Genomic DNA, 20,980 nt, shown 5'->3' on the forward strand with positions numbered 1-20,980 from the left:
GCCATGCAAACAGACTCAGGGAAGCCACAAACAGAGCACTAGGACAGGGACAAAACCCATGGCAAGTATTCAGACAAGAATTAATCAACTTAGGAGAAGTCCTCAATCTATCCCTAGATAGAATAGGAAAACAAAATCCCCACGGACCTCAACCAGAAGCCAAGGAAAGAAAATCAGAAAAACCTAAATCAGAAACCCAGAAATCCAAGGCGCAAGGACGCCAACAAAACCAAAGAAAACCATGGACATACCGACCCCAATATGAACCATTGGTTCAGGTAGTGGAAAAAGTCCAACCCAGAAACCAGGGACCTCCCCGACAGCAGCTACCTCCTAGACCAATTCCAGGAGTAAGCCCAAACTATTTAGGGAGAAACCCCATTCCGAATTATCAAGACCCAAGAGCTAGAGGGGGATACCAACCTCCACTACAGCCAGCCCAGCAACCACAACAACCTCGGGAATATAGGCCACCCCAACAAAATTTTAGACCTAGGCCTCCAAATGGACAAGTTCAACAAGAACGATACAACCTGAGACCCAGAAACAGTCAGGGACAAGCAATAACCTCTGGATCAGCCAGAGTGCAAACACAAGGGGACGAAAGGAATACAGAAGGGCAAAGAATCCACCAGACAGGGATGGTGAGAAAACCCAGACAGACAGCAGCAGAACCATGCTACCCTCAAGAACAAGGAAAAATAGAGGGGTATAAACCCCACAGACAGCAATGGCTCACAATAATGCTAGACACAGGGGCAGAAATGTCATTAATGGACAAAAGTTTGGCAGAAAAACTAAACATACCAAAAGTAGGAACAGAACCTTATCAGGGCATAGGAGCACCTGTAAAATGGGCAGATGTAGGAAAAATCAAATTAATCCTAAAAAATGGAAAACAAATAGAGACTAAAGCTCTAATTATAGAAGGTCTAAAAGACCAGGGAGAACCAGTAATATTAGGATGGGAAGACATTAAAGGACACAAACTACTAGAACAAACAGAAGACAAAAGAACAGAAGACTTAAAAGAAATTTTAGATAAAGAAAGCAACCCCAAAATCAGAGCAAAAATAAAACACCTAGTGCAAACTCACTGGGAAATCTGGCAAAAAGACTCATACCATTGCAGTAATCTAAACATTGATCCCACTCCCACAGGAATGGGACACTTCAAAATCAAAAAGAAGTATGGCATCAACAAACCAGAGATAGCTAGGGAAATCCAAAAAGTCATAGAAAGACTTGAGGAACAGGGAGTCCTAATAGAAAAAGGATCCCCATACAATACACCCATAATTGGAATACCAAAGCCTGATAAGCCAGGAAAGTACAGACTTGTCTGTGACTACCGAGACTTGAATTCAGGATCAGTGCCCTTCTCGTCATACTTTAAAGGAGCTCAGACTACATTGAATACCTTAAGAAGGGAGAAATATAAAACTACCCTAGACTTATCAAATGGATTTTGGAGTCATCCAATCCCAAAAGAAGAGTGGCCATATACAGCCATAACAGACACCCTAGGGAGACAATTAGTTTGGACCAGACTCCCTCAGGGATACCTAAACAGCCCAGTAATATTTTCTGCAGAAGTCAGAAAAACAGTACAAAACTTAGCTCCGCCAGGACAAATAGAATGCTATGTAGATGATATTTATATCACTCATGGTGACCTAGAAGAACATTTTGCCTGCCTACGTAGAATAATGGAACACCTGTACCATAAGGGATATATAATTGGACTAGCAAAATCCCAGATCGCCAGAGAAAATGTAAAATACTTAGGAGTGGAACTAACCAATGAAGGAAAAGGACTAACTGAAGAATACAGTGAAAAAATAGCTGATATTCAACCTCCTACCAAAATTAAAGAATTACAAGCAATATTAGGCCTATGTAACTATGCCAGAGACTTTGTCCCAGGATATGCAGAAATATCTAAACCCCTGTACAAAAAACTAACCGAGAAAGTATTCTCATGGACTGAAGAAGATCAAAATAACCTAAATGAACTAATCAACCAATTAAATAAAGCAGAAAACATGGGAAAGCATGAACCAGGGAAAGACATTACACTAGAAGTAATTATAGGGCAAGAAAGTGCCACCGTAAGAGTAACCAGTCAAGGACAGAACAAACCCTTCCAATATATCTCTTTAAACTTTACAGAAACAGAGAGGAAATACCCAAAAATAGAAAAAACATGGGTAGCCATAACTAGAGCAGTGGAACCCATCAGAAAAATCCAAGGGGAAGGAAAGATAATTATCCTCACGGAATTGGCAGAATTACAATCCAAACAACAAAAAATAGAAAGGAGCCAAAGGGTCCACTCGGCCAGGTATGAAAAATGGGATATCCTACTAGCTGACCCCACTATAGAAATACAGCCCCTTACAGGAAAAACAGATACTTGGTGGACACCGAAATATAAACTAGCTGCTACTGAAGAAAAAACTGAATTCAATCCAGATATGTACATCTATACAGATGGTAGTGCCCAAAGAGGCCTGGATAAACAAGGTAAAGAAGAAAAATTAACAGGAATAGGAATAGTAATTGGTACAAAACTAAACAATGAGTTCCAAGAAGAAAAGGTCTTAGAAATAAAAGGACCACTGGGAGGTTCAGCCCAGAAAACAGAAGTAAAGGCGTTAGAATTAGCCTTAAAAGAAGCAAGCCAATTTCCTGCAGAACTCCAAATTCTCGTTTGTACAGATAGCTTTTATGCCAGTAGAGGCTATAACGAGGAACTAGATAAATGGAGTGAAAAAGGATTCCATGATTGTAGGAATCACCCCATACAATATAGACAAATATGGGAAGAAATAGCTAGATTAAAAGAAAACCTCCCAAATGTAAAAGTAATACATGTCAGAGGACACCAGAAAGAAGGTGAACACAAAAAAGGAAATGATCTAGCTGACCGAGCAGCCAAAGCCGCAAGTTTGGGAAAAGAATATAAAATAAGAGTAATAACTAGGCAAATGCAAAAAGAGAATCAGGACAAAGAATTGGAAGACTTACTTCAGGGCAAGGAAGTAAAAGGATACCCTAAAAATCAGGACTACTGGGAAGAATCTGATGGGGTAGTCAAAACCAAATTTAAAGATCAAACCACAGAACAGGCTAAGATAATACCCCCTAGAAAAGGGAGAAGAGAACTTATCAAGACGGCCCACGAAGGCTTAGGGGCCGTGCATCCAGGAATAAAAACCACTCAGTCACACCTAAAGCAGAAATACTGGTGGCCTGGGATGAATGCAGAAGTTAAAAGATATTGTAATGAATGCAAAACTTGCCTAAAATATAATATCAAGGGAGGAACTAAAAAAGAACCGAAAATTATTCAGTCACAAAATATGGAGCCCGGGGATAAATGGATAATGGATTTTATCGGCCCATTGCCGACCTCTCACGGGAAAAAGCCATTTAAAAGACCGAATAAATATTGCCTAGTATGTATTGATGAATGTACCGGATTCACCACCCTGATCCCAACAAAGAGTTGTAGGACACAAGATGCTATAGAAGCTAGTGAGTTGATTCTGGTCGCTAACGGGCCTCCCAGAGTAATTCATACAGACCAAGGACCTGGCTTTAAAAACCAGGACTTTAACATGTGGTGTACCGCTCATGGGATACAGCTTGAGTTTAGCACACCTTACCATCCTGAATCGGCAGGAAAGGTAGAACGGAGAAACCAAGATGTCAAACTAGCCTTGGCAAAATTATTGTGCACTCGCGGTGGTAGTTGGAGTCAATGGTTGAAGGAGGTGCAGCTGGCCATCAATAACACACCCATAGATCTCTTAGGAGCAGAGAACCATATAACTCTGCACTATTTGAGATATGGAGTACAAATGAATACAGAAAATAAGCCTGAAATAGAAACCCAAACTAAACTTAAAAAAGAATGGGTAGATCTCCTAAAAACTAAAAAAGAAGAATTAAGACAACAAAGGGAACAGAAAATTCAAGAAGACAGAAAATTTTGGCAACCTAAAGTAGGAGATTGGGTACAAGAGAAAAAACAAAATAAATCAGGAAGAGCCTTTAAAGCCCGCTATCATTTGCCTCAACAGATAATCCAAGTAGGAAATAGGACAGTGACAGTCGGGAAGGAAGGTAAAGAAAGGACTTTATCTGTAGATAATATAAGACCAGTTAACAAAGACTAAGAACATGGCAGATTGGATGGCTGTATATTTAGGAGAAGAAGAGAAACACAGGGAACAAATGGAGGGATTTTTAACCTCCAAGAGAGATGTAAACAGCAGAAATGAAAAAAAATTGGAAACAAATATTTAAAGAAAAAAAAAACAAAAACAGAACAATATGGAGTTAGGACAATTAGGGAAAGGCAAAAGGATACCAAAAGTAAAAAACCCTCCTAAACTTTAAAAAAAAACCAAGAAAGAAGAGACTAAGACGATTAAACAAAAGAAACTCACGGCAGAACGCTGCTCTAAGTGTAATATAGTTCAACACACCCTACTATTTATAGTATTAGCCTTTCTAACTATAGGATGGATACTTCAGGCAGTAATAAAGCGCAGCCTGGAATGTAACACAGGTAATAACCCCGACAGCAACAGTAACTCGACAAATTCAGCAGGAATGCCTCTAATAATAGGAGGATTAACCCTATCCAACATGGCCCTAGTAATGTTAGGACTAATTACGATAAATGTTGCGCAAGCTCAAAAATATGAAACTTGGACAGATCCAAGACCCTCAGCAGAAATAATAGGAGAAGAAATTATAGGACACACATACACCTTAGACGTAATAGTCTTAAAACAGGAGCTTGTGAATGAAAACCAAGAACAAGATCAAAGAATAGATAATCTTATACAAAATTGGATAGACGAATTACTATCTTATAGTATACAAAATGTTACAACAAATGAAGAAACCTCAGAGAGAGATAGATGGCTCTACTGTTTATACAAAACGTATAACCGTTCAGACTATCAGATCCAGGATCAAAAAACCACTATAACTGCTCCTATCCTATTATTATAAAAATAACACCCATATAATTGGATGCACCGATAAAGCCACACAATGTTATAGCCCATCAGGATACAATACCGCTCTCCTCCAAAACTGCCCAAATGATAATAGAGCAAAAAGAAATGAAACCCATGGACCATGGTCCTGCAAAATTCCCAACTCAGGAAAAGTAGTATATATAGAACACGGTAGATTTAAATGTGGATACACTTATGAAGTTCCTTAGGATAATTACTATGAAAATAATACCAAAAAGTATAACACTGAGGCAGAAAACCCAGATGGAAATCAAACATCTAAATGGAAATCAGTATATCAAGACTGGGAAAAATTAAAATACTTCCTAAAAGACCCACAAAGATAGGGAACTGAAATAAAAGTAGAAAATACAACTCTGTACTGCTACCATTGGGGCAGGATGTACTGCTACAAAACAAAGCAGAATGCCACCTTTTGGGAACAATCTTCTCCTGATAGATGGCTGGTGATAACCACAAATCAAAAAAAGCAGTAACAGCAACGATAATGATAATAATAATAATAATAATAGACAACAACAGGCAGAAGCATATATTAAGGATTTATTCAAAAATCAGAAAATACAATGGGAAAACTCAAAAAACCTAATAATAGAGGTGATAACAATCAAAAAAGACCAAGCCTGGCAAATTGCCTTTAATGATCTTAGAAATCGATTAAATGTAATAACTAGACGATGGTTGCATAACACCGTAAGAACAGAAAACAGGACAATAGCTGATTTAACCTCAAGGGTATACAGATCCCACGTGGAAAACAAAGATCAACAACTAAAGATCTCACTAGTAGAGATCAAATCCATCCTCACAAACGAAAATTACGAAACTAAAATAAAACAACCAATTTGGCAAGCCTAAAAAAAATGGGTGGCTGAAAAAGGAAAAATGTATTCAAATTAACAATCAGCCTCAACTGATCGAATTCTCTAATTTAATCCTATTAAAACCCTGTGATAATAACACGGTTCAATATGTTAAAAAAAAAGATTGCCAGATAGAGTACTTCCCATCTGGAAGTACCTGGCTAACAAACCAGTCAGGAGAATTTAATGTTACGACAGGACATGTCGGATGTAATGGCAAAATTATGAGACAAAACAGAGAAACTTATAAGAACCCGGCAGAAAAAAATTAATCTAAAAATAGAAAAACCCAAACCTGACCTAGAACATTTTGAAAGAATGCTAACCATCTATTCAGAAAAGCAATGGATGGAGATAACCTTCTCGGGCCCAACGGATGACGAGAAGCTAAAGACCCTCCAGAACCTAATATCAAAAGAAAGGAAGGCTGACCAAAAAACTCTACAGGAAGAGATAAAAATATGTGTAGAAGAATCAAGAAAAAATTGGTATGATAACTTGCATATTAATGCAGGGACTATGTCAGCATTACAAACTACTGCAAACATTTGGGTGCAAATCTATGATTGGATTTATTGGATTCTATCATGGCTTGGCCTAGAACAACATACACCGCTCTTAGTGAGACTTATCCTACTCTGGGTGTTTGTGGTCGTAATTTGGCCATTTCTCAAGCCATTAATCAAGGGATTGATTCCAGAACGAAAATAAACCACATTCTGCTTCCTCGACCGGCAAGCATGGATGAAACCACAACCAAATACCAAGAAGTCCTAGACTTCCTGGGAAAACAAAACCAAGACTTACTTGGAACTTTGAACTATTGTGAAGAAACGGGAATTCCTCGAACCAATGTGGTATTTTCTCCCACATGAAAGAACAATTTAGCCCTGTAGTCATGCCCGTAAGTCTATGGGACGCCTACTGCCACCACCTACCCATTATAGGAGGAAACATTCTGAAAGGACTCCAGCTCCTTTGGGGCTTGGTAAAATATAAATGGGTCCATTTGACCCTAGGTATAGGACTAATTCTCACAATTATGATTGGCTTTGAATTTAAACGAAGAAAATTTGAAATTACTAAGGGAGAATGGGGATCGTTTTTAACACTGATCTCCTCAACCATAATCATATCTTTTAATTACGAACCAGAATGGGCCATTTCTTGTGCTACCATTCACTTGATTCTAAAGACATTAATTGTCTGTCATTCGGTCTTAACACAGACCTCAAACCAGGATAAACCTTCGTTTGTCCAAACCAAAAACCAAACCAAACCTTTGAAACACAGACGCGACCCGTCTTTGGGTGACGCTAAATCAGAAAAACAAAATAAGTCCAAGCAGCTACCACCTTGGAAGAAACCAAAACCACAGAAAACCTGCGTACCAAAATGGAACCAAAAACTTACATTACTGGAACTCAACAAACCCTCTGCATCTATGCGAAAAAAAAACAACCTCAATATTCCTTTATCAATATCCAAAAATTAAAGAATGGGTAACTAGAAAGAAGGAAACCAACACCACACGGAATACGGATGGTGGACTGAGCCAAGAACAGTTCTAAAAGAACACAACATTGGACAATGTTTAAATTGTAATGGACGTAAAAAGCCACAGAGACTAATATGCACATTTTGCTCAATGCTATTCGAAGAATTGAATATGAACATATTACTTTCTGTATGCAAACCAACAAAGATGTTGCCAGACCCAGATTTGATCAAAGGGGAACGCATTCGACAAACACCCCTTTCAAAAGAATATATGGTACAGTATGACCGTAGAAGAGGCCATAACCTGGCTGAACACTTAATGATACTCTCCAAAGGAAAATATACCTTTGTGGACTGTCTGAACTATGTTGCAAAACTACAAAAGCGGAATGAAGAAAACCTAACTGACCTAAACATGCTCCGATCCAACATAAAACAAGACGAGTTTAATTACGTAACCAGAGAAGCCAACAGACCGTTACCTCATCCACAAATCGATATGATAACCGAATGGTCAAAATGGACATGGTCACCTAAAGCCATAGAAACGGTGGTAACTTATACATCACCGACCCATGATTGGAAATGGACGGAAAGAGAATATAAGAACCCACCTGGATACAATGACTGCCTCCTGAGGAAACTCCGGAGAAAACACAAAATATCCCCCTACATGGCATGCGAAAGAGACCGCAAACAGGATCCCAAAGACTACCATGAGTACAAAATGAGGATTCTGAATGAAAGACCAAAACGGATGGTCCAACAAACTTCATGGTACAGTTGGAAACACGATGGCTGTCAAGGCCCCGAACCAAAACCAACATGGAAACCAGAGGTCCGGCTCTTTGACCACCAACATGATTGGAAACGAAATCCACTGATGAAATTCGTCGGAACCCCAACAACTGAATCTGATCATGAAACCCACCATGGGAAGTCTGACTCAGAATGATTTCGCATAATTAAATGAAATGTATGCGTTGATTTAATGTTGCCTTTTCCGCTTTACTCACAATAGCTCTCATAATAAGAGCGTCAACTGCAACAAACTACACCGCTGATGAATAAAGTGAAGATAATAATAATGGAGCGCAGAAAAACGAAAAACTCCTGATACATGCTGCTATTGGTACAACAATCATTGTAGAACTCTGTTCAGCTATCATTTGAACTTTTTAAAGACACATGGGGAAATCTCGCTTTTCAAGAGGGGGATGTCACGGGATCCATTACTTCTTTATGAAAAGACTCGATTCCTCTGTGGAATTTTACCTGATTATATTATATTGTATAAGATTAAGCTTAACAGCAATGATGCTATTAACTCGTTAAATGTCATGGGATCTGTCTACTTCTTTATGAAAAGACTCGATTCCTCTGTGGAATTTTACCTGATTATATTATATTGTATAAGATTAAGCTTAACAGCAATGATGCTATTAACTCGTTAAGTGTCATGGGATCTGTCTACTTCTTCATGAAAAGACTCAATTCTTCTGTGGAATTTTACCTGATTATATTAGATTGTAGCAACAATGATACTATTAACTCTTTATTGTATTTTAGCCTAGCAACAATTAAGTATAACTATGACTATGTGGCAACTGCTCTCTACCAGCTACTTATCAGCTACTTATTGTTTTCTCAGCTAATTAAGTGTTTAACGCGACCTTTAAACAATGCTGACCGAGGCACAGTTTGAGATTCCAGTTCTTTAAACAAATGATGTAATTGCTTAACTTAGACTGTAAGGGATATAAAAGCAGAGCTAAAACAGACAGAACTCACTCTTGTCTTGAAACACAGACAATGAGTCACCCAACCATCCTCTGAACCACCAGGCTTGCAGAAAAGACACATTTGTGCAAAATACGGACCGATCGGATGAAACATACGGACGGCTAAGAGCTTGCTGAAATACGCCTGCCTAAAAGATTCTCGGTTGAGGCACTGCATTCTAGCCTGAAGAAGATACAATCTGAACCAACTAGCTGATACACGCTAGTCTATGAAGATCCCATTTGGGACACTCAGGTATTAAGCTCTGCTTTTATCCTAGGTATCTTTTAAGAACATTCAAAAAGGCTGTAACGATTGTGATTAACTGAAAACATCTGATTGTGAGTATTCAACTTATTATATTGATAAATTTCTATTATGTTTTACACCACACACTTCGTATTCGCCGAACCTTTATTTGATAAGATATGTTTACCTTTGTGTTGGTATGTTAAGTCTAGAACTTAGCTGAGAAGGCATTAGGATTGACTTAAAGTGAATCCCTCTCACTCCTAGGTGAAAGGATAAACTGAAGGGACCTAGAGACCTGCGATAAACCCAGCCGAGTTTGTAGCTATCAGGACCATACAGTCAATAGGGACCACTGGTAAACTTGACAGGTAACGGCCTCAGGTATATGCCCGAGGTACTGTAGTTTAATCCGGTAGTAACCCATACCTATTGAGGATATCCACCTGAATAACATAACACCATCTTGGCTCATAGCAAGCGTTGTAATAACATAACCTAGCAATGGAAAACGACTAACAGCTTTGCTATTGCAAGTAATCGCTCCTGTCAATGAGTGGATTTCTTCACTTCAAGATTTGGAATAATAAATCAAATCATTAAGTACTTGCGATAATTAAATTTATATTTTTATGAGGAATATAAAACTAAGACCATTCTGCAGTTTTAACATATTCGTTATTATTATTCACTAACTGCAAGTCAATAAACGATTGGGATGAAACTTGTTTGTAACCAAAGCAAAATTATGAACTGGGAAATGATGACTGCTACAAATGTGGGGAGAGAAAACCTATCACTGGCTTTCTTTCTGTTTTAACAGGGTCATGGATTTTCCAGGGCATTTCGAACAAGTCTTCCAGCAGCTGAATTATCAGCGGCTTCACGGGCAGCTCTGTGACTGTGTGATAGTTGTTGGGAGCCGTCATTTCAAAGCCCATCGCTCTGTGCTTGCGGCATGCAGTACCCACTTTCGTGCCCTCTTTACTGTTCCAGAGAGTGATCAATCACTGAACATGGTTCAGCTCGACAGTGAAGTAGTTACAGCCGAAGCCTTTGCCGCCCTTGTTGAAATGATGTACACATCCACGCTGATGCTCGGAGAGAGTAACGTTATGGACGTGTTGCTGGCAGCTTCCCACCTTCACCTGAATTCAGTCGTTAAGGCTTGCAAACATTACTTAACAACGAGGACTGTACCCATGTCTCCTACAAGTGAAAGGCTTCAGGAGCAAAATGCTCGGATGCAGAGGTCCTTTCTGCTTCAGCAGCTGGGTTTGAGCTTAGTAAGCTCTGCCCTCAGCTCCAGTCAGGGAATAGATGAGCAAGTCAATGTGAACTCATCACTCCGCCATCACTTGGAGGATCAGTCGACTGCATTTCCTGTCCAGCGGTTGCAGAAAAGGAAGGCCATTCCTGACGAAAGATCAAAGAAAAGGATGAGACCTTCCATAGATGAGTCTATCATCACTGAAGAAACATCAGAAAATGGGCAAGCTGTAGTGCACACATGTGAGGAATTATTTACACCAGACTCCCTGAAGCTGGGAGATGGTTCTAAAACTGATGCAGCTGTTGAAAACAATGTGGAAAGTGCTATCATATTTGAGCAGGCCTTCAGCACTCCAGAAGATAACCAGGTGCCCAGTCAGTCAGATAACAGTGCAGTAGGCCATTCTCAAACATCCATGGCTTCTCAAGCAGTTCACGTTGAAACTGCTTTTAATCAAGATTCCGCTAATGAGAAGTCAGATTTCCACTCGGAGAGCACGGAACTTCACGTTAATGGAAATGAGGAGCAGGTCCGAATTGTTGTGAAAGCTGAACCATTGAGCTCACCTGATCCCCAGGACGAGGCCAGTGATGTTGCCTCACAGGCTGAAGGGAGTGAGTCGGTAGAGGTGGAAGGAGGGATGCCTGGCGCAGAAAAACTGGAACTTAGCCCGGAGAGCAGTGACCGGAGTTTCTCTGATCCCCAGTCCAGTACCGACAGGGTTACAGACATACATATGCTAGAATCTGCAAACACTGACTCAAAAACTCCATTTCACATTTCCACTTTTTTAAATAAGAACCGAACAAATAGCTACAGTGGAGGTCAGAACACTAATGACAACATTCCGAACACAACAAGCGATGGCAGATTAGAAAATGAGGCTACTTATTTAATGGGTTCGGTGCCTGGCATTTCTGTTGGTACCAACTCTTCAATTGCAGCGGCTCGATTGGAGAATCCATTTACTGATGGCTCCGATACTCATACTCATTTTATGCGACCTATGCATGACTTGCTGGGCCTGTCCTGTGGGCAGCCTTCCAGCTACAAAGCTGGGGGAGAACCATTCAGATTAGATTTTCCTAGACCTAGTTCTGGATTGCATTCATTATCCAGACAATCTATCATTTCATCGCGAGGAGGGGCCAGTAGTTTCCCGGGATATCGTCGCATTGCCCCTAAAATGCCCATTGTTACCTCAGTTGGAGATGCAAGCTCTGTTTCCCAGGATATTGGCTCAAACTCCCAGATCCGAATGTTGAACAGTACAGTTTCTGCTTTTGAGAATAATCATTCTTTGCAGTCGGGTCCTCCCCAGCTGACCCGAGCATCGGCAGACGTGCTTTCGAAGTGTAAGAAAGCCATGTCAGAACACAATGTTTTGGTAGTGGAAGGTGCCCGTAAGTATGCCTGTAAGATCTGCTGCAAGACTTTTCTAACATTAACAGATTGCAAGAAACACATCCGTGTCCACACAGGAGAAAAGCCCTATGCTTGTTTAAAATGTGGGAAAAGATTCAGTCAGTCGAGCCACTTGTACAAGCATTCCAAAACAACCTGCTTGAGATGGCATGGCAGCAGCCTGCCGACAACTCTCCTTTGAGATTAGACTTTCAGTGTGACTGTGTTCATGTCTCTGAAGGATCATTAGATCTTTTTAAAACAAGGTGGTTTGTAAAATTAAAGAAGAAAATAAGAATTTTCACTTGATTAACAGCAAAGTGTCAGTAGGGGGCTGAGTTCAGAGCAACTGAAATTTTGTAGAATTTAGTAACTGTATATATGTACTGCACTTTTATATGCTCTTAAGCAGTTCTGTTTTGGTAGTTGCACAATAACGCAAATCTGCCAAGTGATTAGTACAGAGTTGTCTGTCTGTGTATCTTTCAAAGGTTTAGCTTGTGTTTTATTTCTTAAAAATACTTAAAGAAGGAAACTAGTAAGCCAATTTTGTCAATTGTTGGGAACCCGACTATTTATGTGGGAGGGTAGAGGTTTGAATCTCTCTATCTACCAATGAGCAAGCCTTTCATAACCACACCATTGTGTAGGAGAACTCCTCCAATGTAAGTGCATGAAATGTTTAAGGGTATATCTTCATCTTTCAGTTCCTAAAATGGTATTCATGTACTATCTAGCACCATCACCAGCTGAAGGTCATTGTTCTGTAGTATTACTAAAACATCCAGATGTGTAAAGTATTGCAAAATCAAGATAGTAAATCAAGAGAACTATCCTGGAATCTGGCTGATCAGAAGTGAAGTGAACCTTCTTGGGACTGTGCTTGATGATACCGAATTGTCCACAATTTGTCACTCTCTCTTTAATGGCGTTGGACAGGGGCATGCTTGTGTCACAAGTTATTGAACATGTAGACATACATGGGGAAATCTGTATTATTTATCCCATGTGACTTCTAAGCATAAGCTACATCACTTTTACACCAGGCACAGTTTGACCAGTCAGAAGGGCAAAAAAATGCATGCATACATTCACTTTCTTCATGAGCCAATAGTTTCCTAACTTTCCAGCTCTTGCTACTGGTTCTGAGCTCCGGAATCCACTGTTGATTCTGTTACTTTAAAGTTCATGTTGACTCCGAGCGTGCCATATCACAAAGTCCCTTTCAGTATACCAAACAGCCATCAGTTGTGGACAAGATGTTGCTTTGAAGATCAGTCTATTGTGAATGACTTGAATTTGTGTTACTGGGTGTAGACAGATTGAAATATCTCCATCTACCTTTCACAAGCACAAAAACTATTCATCCAAAACTTCAAAAGAGAATTTGCAGTCATTAACCCATATAGTCCAACTTTCTTTCGAAAGAATGGTCTTCATTATCAAAATCAAAGAGACTTTGATTTGTCAAGTAAAACTAAATACCTAGAGTTTTGGTGTATAAATTGCACTTTTGAGACAGTAATTTTGATTATGTAAGATAATGACTACACTGGTCAGTTATACAGTATACTTTTGGTCTGGAATATTTATTCAGACTTGCAAATGCAACAGATGTTCAGGATATTATTGGAAGTTTATGGATGCCAATGTGTTCTCTACGGGTTTCTAAAAAAAATGGTTCTCTTGAAAGTTGGCATTAATTTAGTGTACAGCACTCTGAATATATGGTGTCCTTATGAAAGTTTAAAATCTTTATTTTAACCACAAGAGAAAATTTATGTGGAGAGCCCCGTAAGTTTTTATTACGAGTCAAGAAATATTTCAGTATTTAGATACGGAAGCTCTCAATTACAATGTGAAGATCAGGCTGAATAGCAGCACCTTTTTCAGCCCATCCAAAGTTTCAGTTGAATCAATCCTCTATCAAAGTTCTGAGAAGCTGAAATAATGTAAAAGGCATATTTATTCGATTAGGTTGTGTGAAGAGCCTTACACTACCAGTTATCCTGACTAAACTGGTACGCCAAAAAATTGCAATGGAATGGGACTGAAGAAATAATGGTAAAAACACTGTCAAAGTATTCTTGTGTAGCATAAAGTAATTTTGTACACTAGATACAGTCTCTGTAAAAGGTCAATATACTATGTAACGAACAATAAAATTCGTGTCCATTAACACCTTCAGTTTGTAGAGAATGTTATTTAAGATGTGCTCTTTTACATGAGATGCTTTACAGTGGTAGTGTAAAATAACGATGCAATCCACAATCTCTCAAATACTTCACCACATTCAAATTCGTAAAACGAAGGAGAAATCAGTCAAGCAAAGATGAGTTTAAATTTAATTATCTAATTCGCTAAATGGAGTGTGAAGTTATTCTAAATTGCATTAGTTTAGTGTAAATATTGATTTATCAATGTGATAAGAATGGTTTAACACAGTTTATTATTGCAATGGTATTGTAGAACCTGCAGGTTCTTGGCTCCCAGTGTTAGCTAATTGATTTTTTTTAAAGAAAAGGAAATGCCCTACTATTCTAACATCAATACTGTGAAGTTTGGTGTGCAGGTTATTTGAGAGGTGAAATTGCAAAACGGAGCATTCAATTTCATAGTCTTTTGTATCCCCAAAGTGCTTCACACCAACAAACTACAGTCACTTTTAGAGTCATAGAGATGTACAGCACAAAAACAACTCGTCCATGCTGACCAGATATCCCAACCTAATCCCGTCCCACCGGCCAGCACATGGCCCATATCCCTCCAAACCCTTCCTATTCATATACCCACCCAGAAGCCTTTTCAATGTTGCAATTGTACTAGCTTCCATCACTCCCTCTGGCAGCTCATTCCATACACGTACCATCCTCAGTGAGAAAAAGTTGCCCCTCGGGTCTCTTTTATATCTTTCCCCTCTCACCCTAAACCTATGCCCTCTAGTTTTGGAATCCCCCACCCCAGGGAAAAATAAACTTTGCCTATTTATCCTATCCATGCCCCTCATGGTTTTATACACCTCTCTAAGTTCACCCCTCAGCCTCCAAAACTCCAAGGAAAATAGCCCCAGCCTATTCCCTATGGCTCAAATCCTCCAACCCTGGCAACTTCCCTGTAAGTCTTTTCTGAACCCTTTCAAGTTTCACAACATCTTTCCTATAGGAAGGAGACAAGAATTGCACGCAATATTCCAACAGTGGCCTAACCAATGTCCTGTACAGCCGCAACATGACCTCCCAACTCCTGTACTCAGTACTCTGATCAATAAAGGAAAGCATGCCAAACACCTTCTTCACTATCCTATCTATGAACCTGCACTCCAAGGTCTCTTTGTTCAGCAACACTCCTAAGGACCTTACCATTAAGTGTATAAGTTCTGCTAAGATTTATGTTTCCAAAATGCAGTACCTCACACTTATCTAAACTGAACTCCATCTGCCACCTCTCAGCCCATTGGCCCATCTCATCAAGATCCTGTTATAATCTGATGTAACCTTCTTCACTGTCCACTACACCTCCAGTTTTGGTGTCATCTGCAAACTTACTAACTGTACCTCTTATCCTTACATTTGGTGGGAGAGCTTTCTGATTATTTTGATATGTTTAAAAAAAAACAAAGAACCAAAAGATATTTTTCAATGTGGATAAGGCAGCGGTCAGATGAAAAATCATTACTCACCTCCTCACTGCACTGAGGTCATTTGGCACTCACTAACTACTTGCAATGAGTGCTTTACATCACTAGAGCACACACCAATTGCCATTCCAACGTAAACCTGCTGACTTCATTAACAGTGATATCAGGTCATTCTAAGAAAAATCAATCAACAATGATTTAACAAAATAAATACTAGGGTTAACAAAATAAATAAGATCTGCCAGAATTTTCAATAGTGTTTGCATATTGTGGTTCCATTGATTTTTCTAGAAAAATCACAAGTCTTCACAAAACCATAAAGTGCTGGTTAGGCCACAACTGGAGCACTGCATGCATTTCTGGTCACCACACAATGGGAAGGATGTGATTACATTGGCGAGGAGATTTATTAGGATGTTGCTTGGGTTGGCGATTCTGAGCTACAGGGAACGATTGGAAGAGCTGGAGTTCCGGATAGAGGAATACAAGTTTATGAAAGCCGTAGAAAAGGCAGATAGGAAGGCACTTTTTTTCCGTTAGTAGAGGGTTACTAAGCTAGGGGCACAGATTTAAAGTAAGAGGTAAAATGCGAAGTCAAAAGACAAGGAGAAATCTTTTCACCCTGAGGATGGTGAGTGCCTATAACTCACGACTTGAAAGGATGGTTGAATCAGAAACACTCAACATTTAAGCAGCATTTAAGATAGTCACCTGCATTACCACAGCCTCCAAGGCTATGAGCCAAGAACTGAAAAATGGGATTACTGTAGTCAGAGCTTTGTTGACCAGCGAAAACATGATGGGCCAAATGGCCTCATTCTGTGTAGGAAACATGTAAGAGTCATCGTTCTTGTTAAGGTTGTTTAGCAGGAACTCCACAGTAAAAATATTGAAATATTTCAAAGGGATGTTATTTCCCAGAGAAAGAAAGTGCCTGGTAAATATTTTCCACCCAGTCTGACACTCACAATGCACCAACGTGAATCCAATCAAAACTGTAATAAGAGTGACACACGCTATTCTTGTTTTTATCCCAATCCTAACTGAGGTTTCGCAGAACACTTATCCAAGTTGAAAGTGCATCTTTTAGATGTGGCATCACACTCAGACTCCACCTGCCCCCTCTGGCAGGTGCACATAACTTACACTGCACAATGTTGAAGAAAAGCTGGGTAATTCTCTGAAATGGCCTGGTCAATATTTATCCCTCAGCCAAGATAAGTGAAAAAAAAACAATAGATTATTAATTGGTTATTAGGCCATTCCTTTCGTGGAGTCTGTGGGACATAAACCGACTACAGCATTGCTCACACAGAGGTCACTACAGTCATTAGGCTCTGAGATGTCCCAGGGTTAGGAGATTGCTGCATAAGTGAAAACTTCCTTCAAACTCAATTCCACTTCCATTACATACGAATGCTCTGAAGATACCATACCTAGTTATACTCCAACAAAGATATTTCCTGTGCGCACATGCTCTTGTAGGGCATTCCTCTTATCAGTATTTTAAGTAAAACGTTAATCCGTTTAAAATAATTGCACTCGTTAGGAAGTTTTTTTTTCAGACCTGAAGATTTCAACCAGCGGATTTTCTGCTTCAGTGTTCGCAAGGGACCTCTGCAAATAACGTAGCCCCAGTTGCATTGTTTAAACAAGCAGATCAGAGAGGAGGTGACCTTTAACACTCAACTCCAGAACCCAGCCAACACCTGAAAGCAGTAAAACATTTGTGGAAGAAGCTGCAATTTCCTCTAAATGATCAGGGCTACGAAGTCAGCAACAAGGCCACGATAGGGGACTCTCACTGAGGAGACAGAGGAGGGGGTTGGTGAGGCATTTCACCCGGAGTACCTCAGCCACAGGGCACTGCACCAACTCTGCTCGATCATACTCATTACCCCGGACAGTTATCACACACACAGCGCTCTACAATATTATCACAGCATTCACTACCACTCGACTTGAAATTTCGTTTTTTTTCCCCCAACACCACTCGATCAAAACTTGCACAATGCAGCCCCGAGCATTCATTAGTATTTACGATTTAAAGTTGCACCAGTTTCCTCATCTCATCCAATTAAAAGGAAGGGTATTTTGCTGTTAGACAGATACATCGTGTCTCGCCTAAAGTTGAGCTTTTAACCCACCTGCCCAGACACCACAGCACAGTGTGTCAGTGAAAGCTGCTTCTCCACGGGTCGGTGCTGAGCTGCACTCACCTCCTGGAAGAGTTCGCTGTGTGAATGGTTGTATCCTGTCTGACGAGGAGACCCTGGGCTGTGTATGAGAGAGAGAGAGAGTAGGCTGCAACGCTGAGAGCCTGAATCAGTGCCAGACCCCAGCTCAGCCTGTGGACGGGGCAAGGTCACGGAATAGCCTTCAGCACACAAAGGTAACACCTTCCAATGTTATCGAAGAAAAGGTAAAAGACGGACTGATCGTAAGTGGCAACTGAAACACTTTTCACATGTAGTCAAATAAGTAGTTCAGTTCTCGTGTTCCCCTCAGACCCTGGCCGACGTGGTGATCCGAAAGGACGTTATTATATTATCCTCCTCCCAGGATTTACTGAAAAAAGTTCAAAAATCGCTTGCAGCGAGTTGAATCACAACCCTAGACATCCCTATGTGACCATAGAACACTTGGCTGCCAAGTTTGCCTCATACAATTTGTACAATAGAAACCTGTAGACAATAATGGCATTCCTTATCACCTCTCCCTAACCCGTGGAATTGTGCCTTCAGTTGTGTAACAGAATTCCGTCATCAAGATCGATCTTAACTAAACCACATTGGCAAAACACTTGGTCATCTATTCAGATGCTGTTGCTTTGACTGAGAGTTCACCTTTTCCAGACAGACTTAAACTATCCCACCTGTCCATCTCCCACCTATCTGCTTCACCCTCCACTCTGACCTATCGCCATCACTCCCTCACTTGCATCTACCTATTGCCTTACTATGCAGTATTGTGCCAATACAGGACCCAATTGTAAGAAATTACATTTTTCAGCACATTATAAAATTCTTATGAAGCTGCTAGGCATTGCACTCTGTACCCTGGTGGAAAATTTGTCTTCAGCTGGAGAAAATAATCCTTAAATGTTGAGGTTTCCTGGTTCAGTCTACCATTTTAACATTGAGGTCAATAGGATTGCATCTTGTACCCTTTTACCTCTATCCAGTACAAGCTAGTAATTGGTTCACAGTATAAGATAAACTAAAAGATAACGGAGCTAAAAAGTGATGGAAGAAAAGGGGTGGTGCCTGGTTTTGGTAATTTATGCCTTGAGCTATAATAAATGGAGTGCTAGGTTTTATCTTTCAACTAATATAGCTAAGCAGATTAATTGATCACTTAGCCCATTGCCACTTATGAAAGATGGCTATCAATGAATTGGCTGCTATTCTTATATACAAAATGTTTGTATATTTCTCCCCCCAACCCCAGCAACAGCATATGCTTTTTCTCTGTTTAGTAATGTCTCAGTCAGCAATGAGATAAATGATTAGTGGTGTCTGTCGATGATATTGAGAGAATATTTGAGGTCTTTTAATAACACCATGAGATGTTTTAGATCCACCTGAGTGGTGGACAGAGTTTGTCATTGGAAAGGCATATGACAGCTTTGATGCTTAAGTTTTTAAATAAGGCTTATACCCATTACTTTGACTCAGGGCCGTGCTACCAACTTCAGCTGATACAGTTGCCTCCTGTTGCTTGACAAACACCACCAGAAGTTCGGAGATATATTAGCATTACTCCTCACTAATTTGGCTTAAGTTTTGGGGAGCGCCAGACTAATAGTGCAGTCAGACTCAGCGAAACTGTTTATTTAAAAAATGATTCAGACATTTAGATGTAAATAAGAGAATTTTGAGATAAAACTAATTAACAAATCAACATAGTCATGGAGACTGGCCCTTTGGCTCAAGCTGGTCCATACTGACCGAAGTGTTCCATCCACACTAACCCCATTTACCTGCACTTGGCCCATATCCTTCTAAACCTTTGCTAATCACGTATTTGTCCAAATGCCTTTTAATTGTTGTTAATGTACCCACCTCAACTGCTTCAGCTGGCATCTCCTTCCAAATGCATACTGCCCTCTTTAAAAAAAAACTGCCCCTCAGGTTCCCGTTTATTCTTTCCCCTCTTGCCTTAAACTGATGCCCTCTAGTCCTCTATTCCCCGATCCTGGGAAAAAGACTGAGTGCATTTACCCTATCCATGTCTCACATGACCGTATATACTCTCAGTCAGAGTCACCTCAGTCTCCTATGCTCTGAAGAAAAAAGTCCCAGTTTGTCCAACTGTCCCCTATAACTCAGACTCTTGAAATCCTGAGAAATTTCTTCTGCACTTTCCAGTTTAATAACATCCTTCCTATAGTAAGGTGACCAAAACAGAACACATTACTGCAAGTGCAGCCTCACCAATGTTCTGTACAACTGTGACATAACTTCCCAACTTCTATACTTAATGCCCTGATCAATTAAGGCCAATGTGCCAAAAGCCTTCTTCACTGCCCGTCTGCTTGTGACTCCACTTTCAAATAACTGTGCACCTGAACTCCAAGGTCCCTCTGTTCCACTACACACCTTAAGGCCCTACCATTCACCATGAAACTCCTAACTTCATTTGACTTTCCAAAATGCAAGACCTCACACTTATCTATATTAACCTCCAGTTGCCATTTCTCTGCCCACTTCCCAGCCGATCAAGATCCTGCTGCAATTTCTGATAACCCTCCTCATTGTCCACAATGCTGCCTATTTTCATGTTTTCTGCAAACTTAATTATGCCTTGTATAATCTCATCCAAATCATTGATATAGGTGACAAACAGCAATGGGCCAAGTACCAACCAGAGGCACGCCACTAGTCACAGCCCTCCAGTCCAACAAACATCCTTTCACTATTACCCTCTGCTTCCTATCATCAAGTCAATTGTGCATCCCATTTGCCAGTTCCCCCTGGATTCCATGCAATCTACCTTCCAGAGCCACCTACCATGTGGAATCTTATCAAAAGCCTTACTGAAATCCATATACACTCCATCTACTGCCCTGCCCAAGTTAACCTTCCTGGTCACTTCAAAGAACTCTAACAAATTTGAGAGGCACAATCACCCATGCACAAAGCTATGCTGACTATTACTAATCAAACTTTGTCTTTCCAAATGCATGTACATTTTATCTCAGTATTTTTTC

At 40.1% G+C, this 20,980-nt stretch overlaps 1 protein-coding gene across 4 annotated transcripts in view; it reads left to right on the forward strand.

The window, feature by feature from the left end:
• LOC132825421 (zinc finger and BTB domain-containing protein 5) overlaps positions 1–14,304 on the forward strand; it is a 48,680-nt gene extending 34,376 nt beyond the window's left edge. For 2 of the 4 annotated variants that reach the window (XM_060840672.1, XM_060840681.1), the window contains exon 2: positions 10,278–14,304. In XM_060840672.1, coding sequence (XP_060696655.1) covers positions 10,282–12,333 — 2,052 coding nt within the window. In that variant the 5' untranslated portion in view covers positions 10,278–10,281 and the 3' untranslated portion in view covers positions 12,334–14,304. Of the gene's footprint in view, positions 1–9,503; positions 9,547–9,749; positions 9,826–10,277 lie in introns of those variants that run through there. The other 2 variants (XM_060840699.1, XM_060840690.1) reach the window with 2 other exon arrangements.
• The last annotated feature ends 6,676 nt before the right edge of the window (positions 14,305–20,980 follow it).

This window comes from Hemiscyllium ocellatum, chromosome 2 (genome assembly GCF_020745735.1).
Source record: "Hemiscyllium ocellatum isolate sHemOce1 chromosome 2, sHemOce1.pat.X.cur, whole genome shotgun sequence".
Classification (NCBI taxonomy): domain Eukaryota; kingdom Metazoa; phylum Chordata; class Chondrichthyes; order Orectolobiformes; family Hemiscylliidae; genus Hemiscyllium; species Hemiscyllium ocellatum.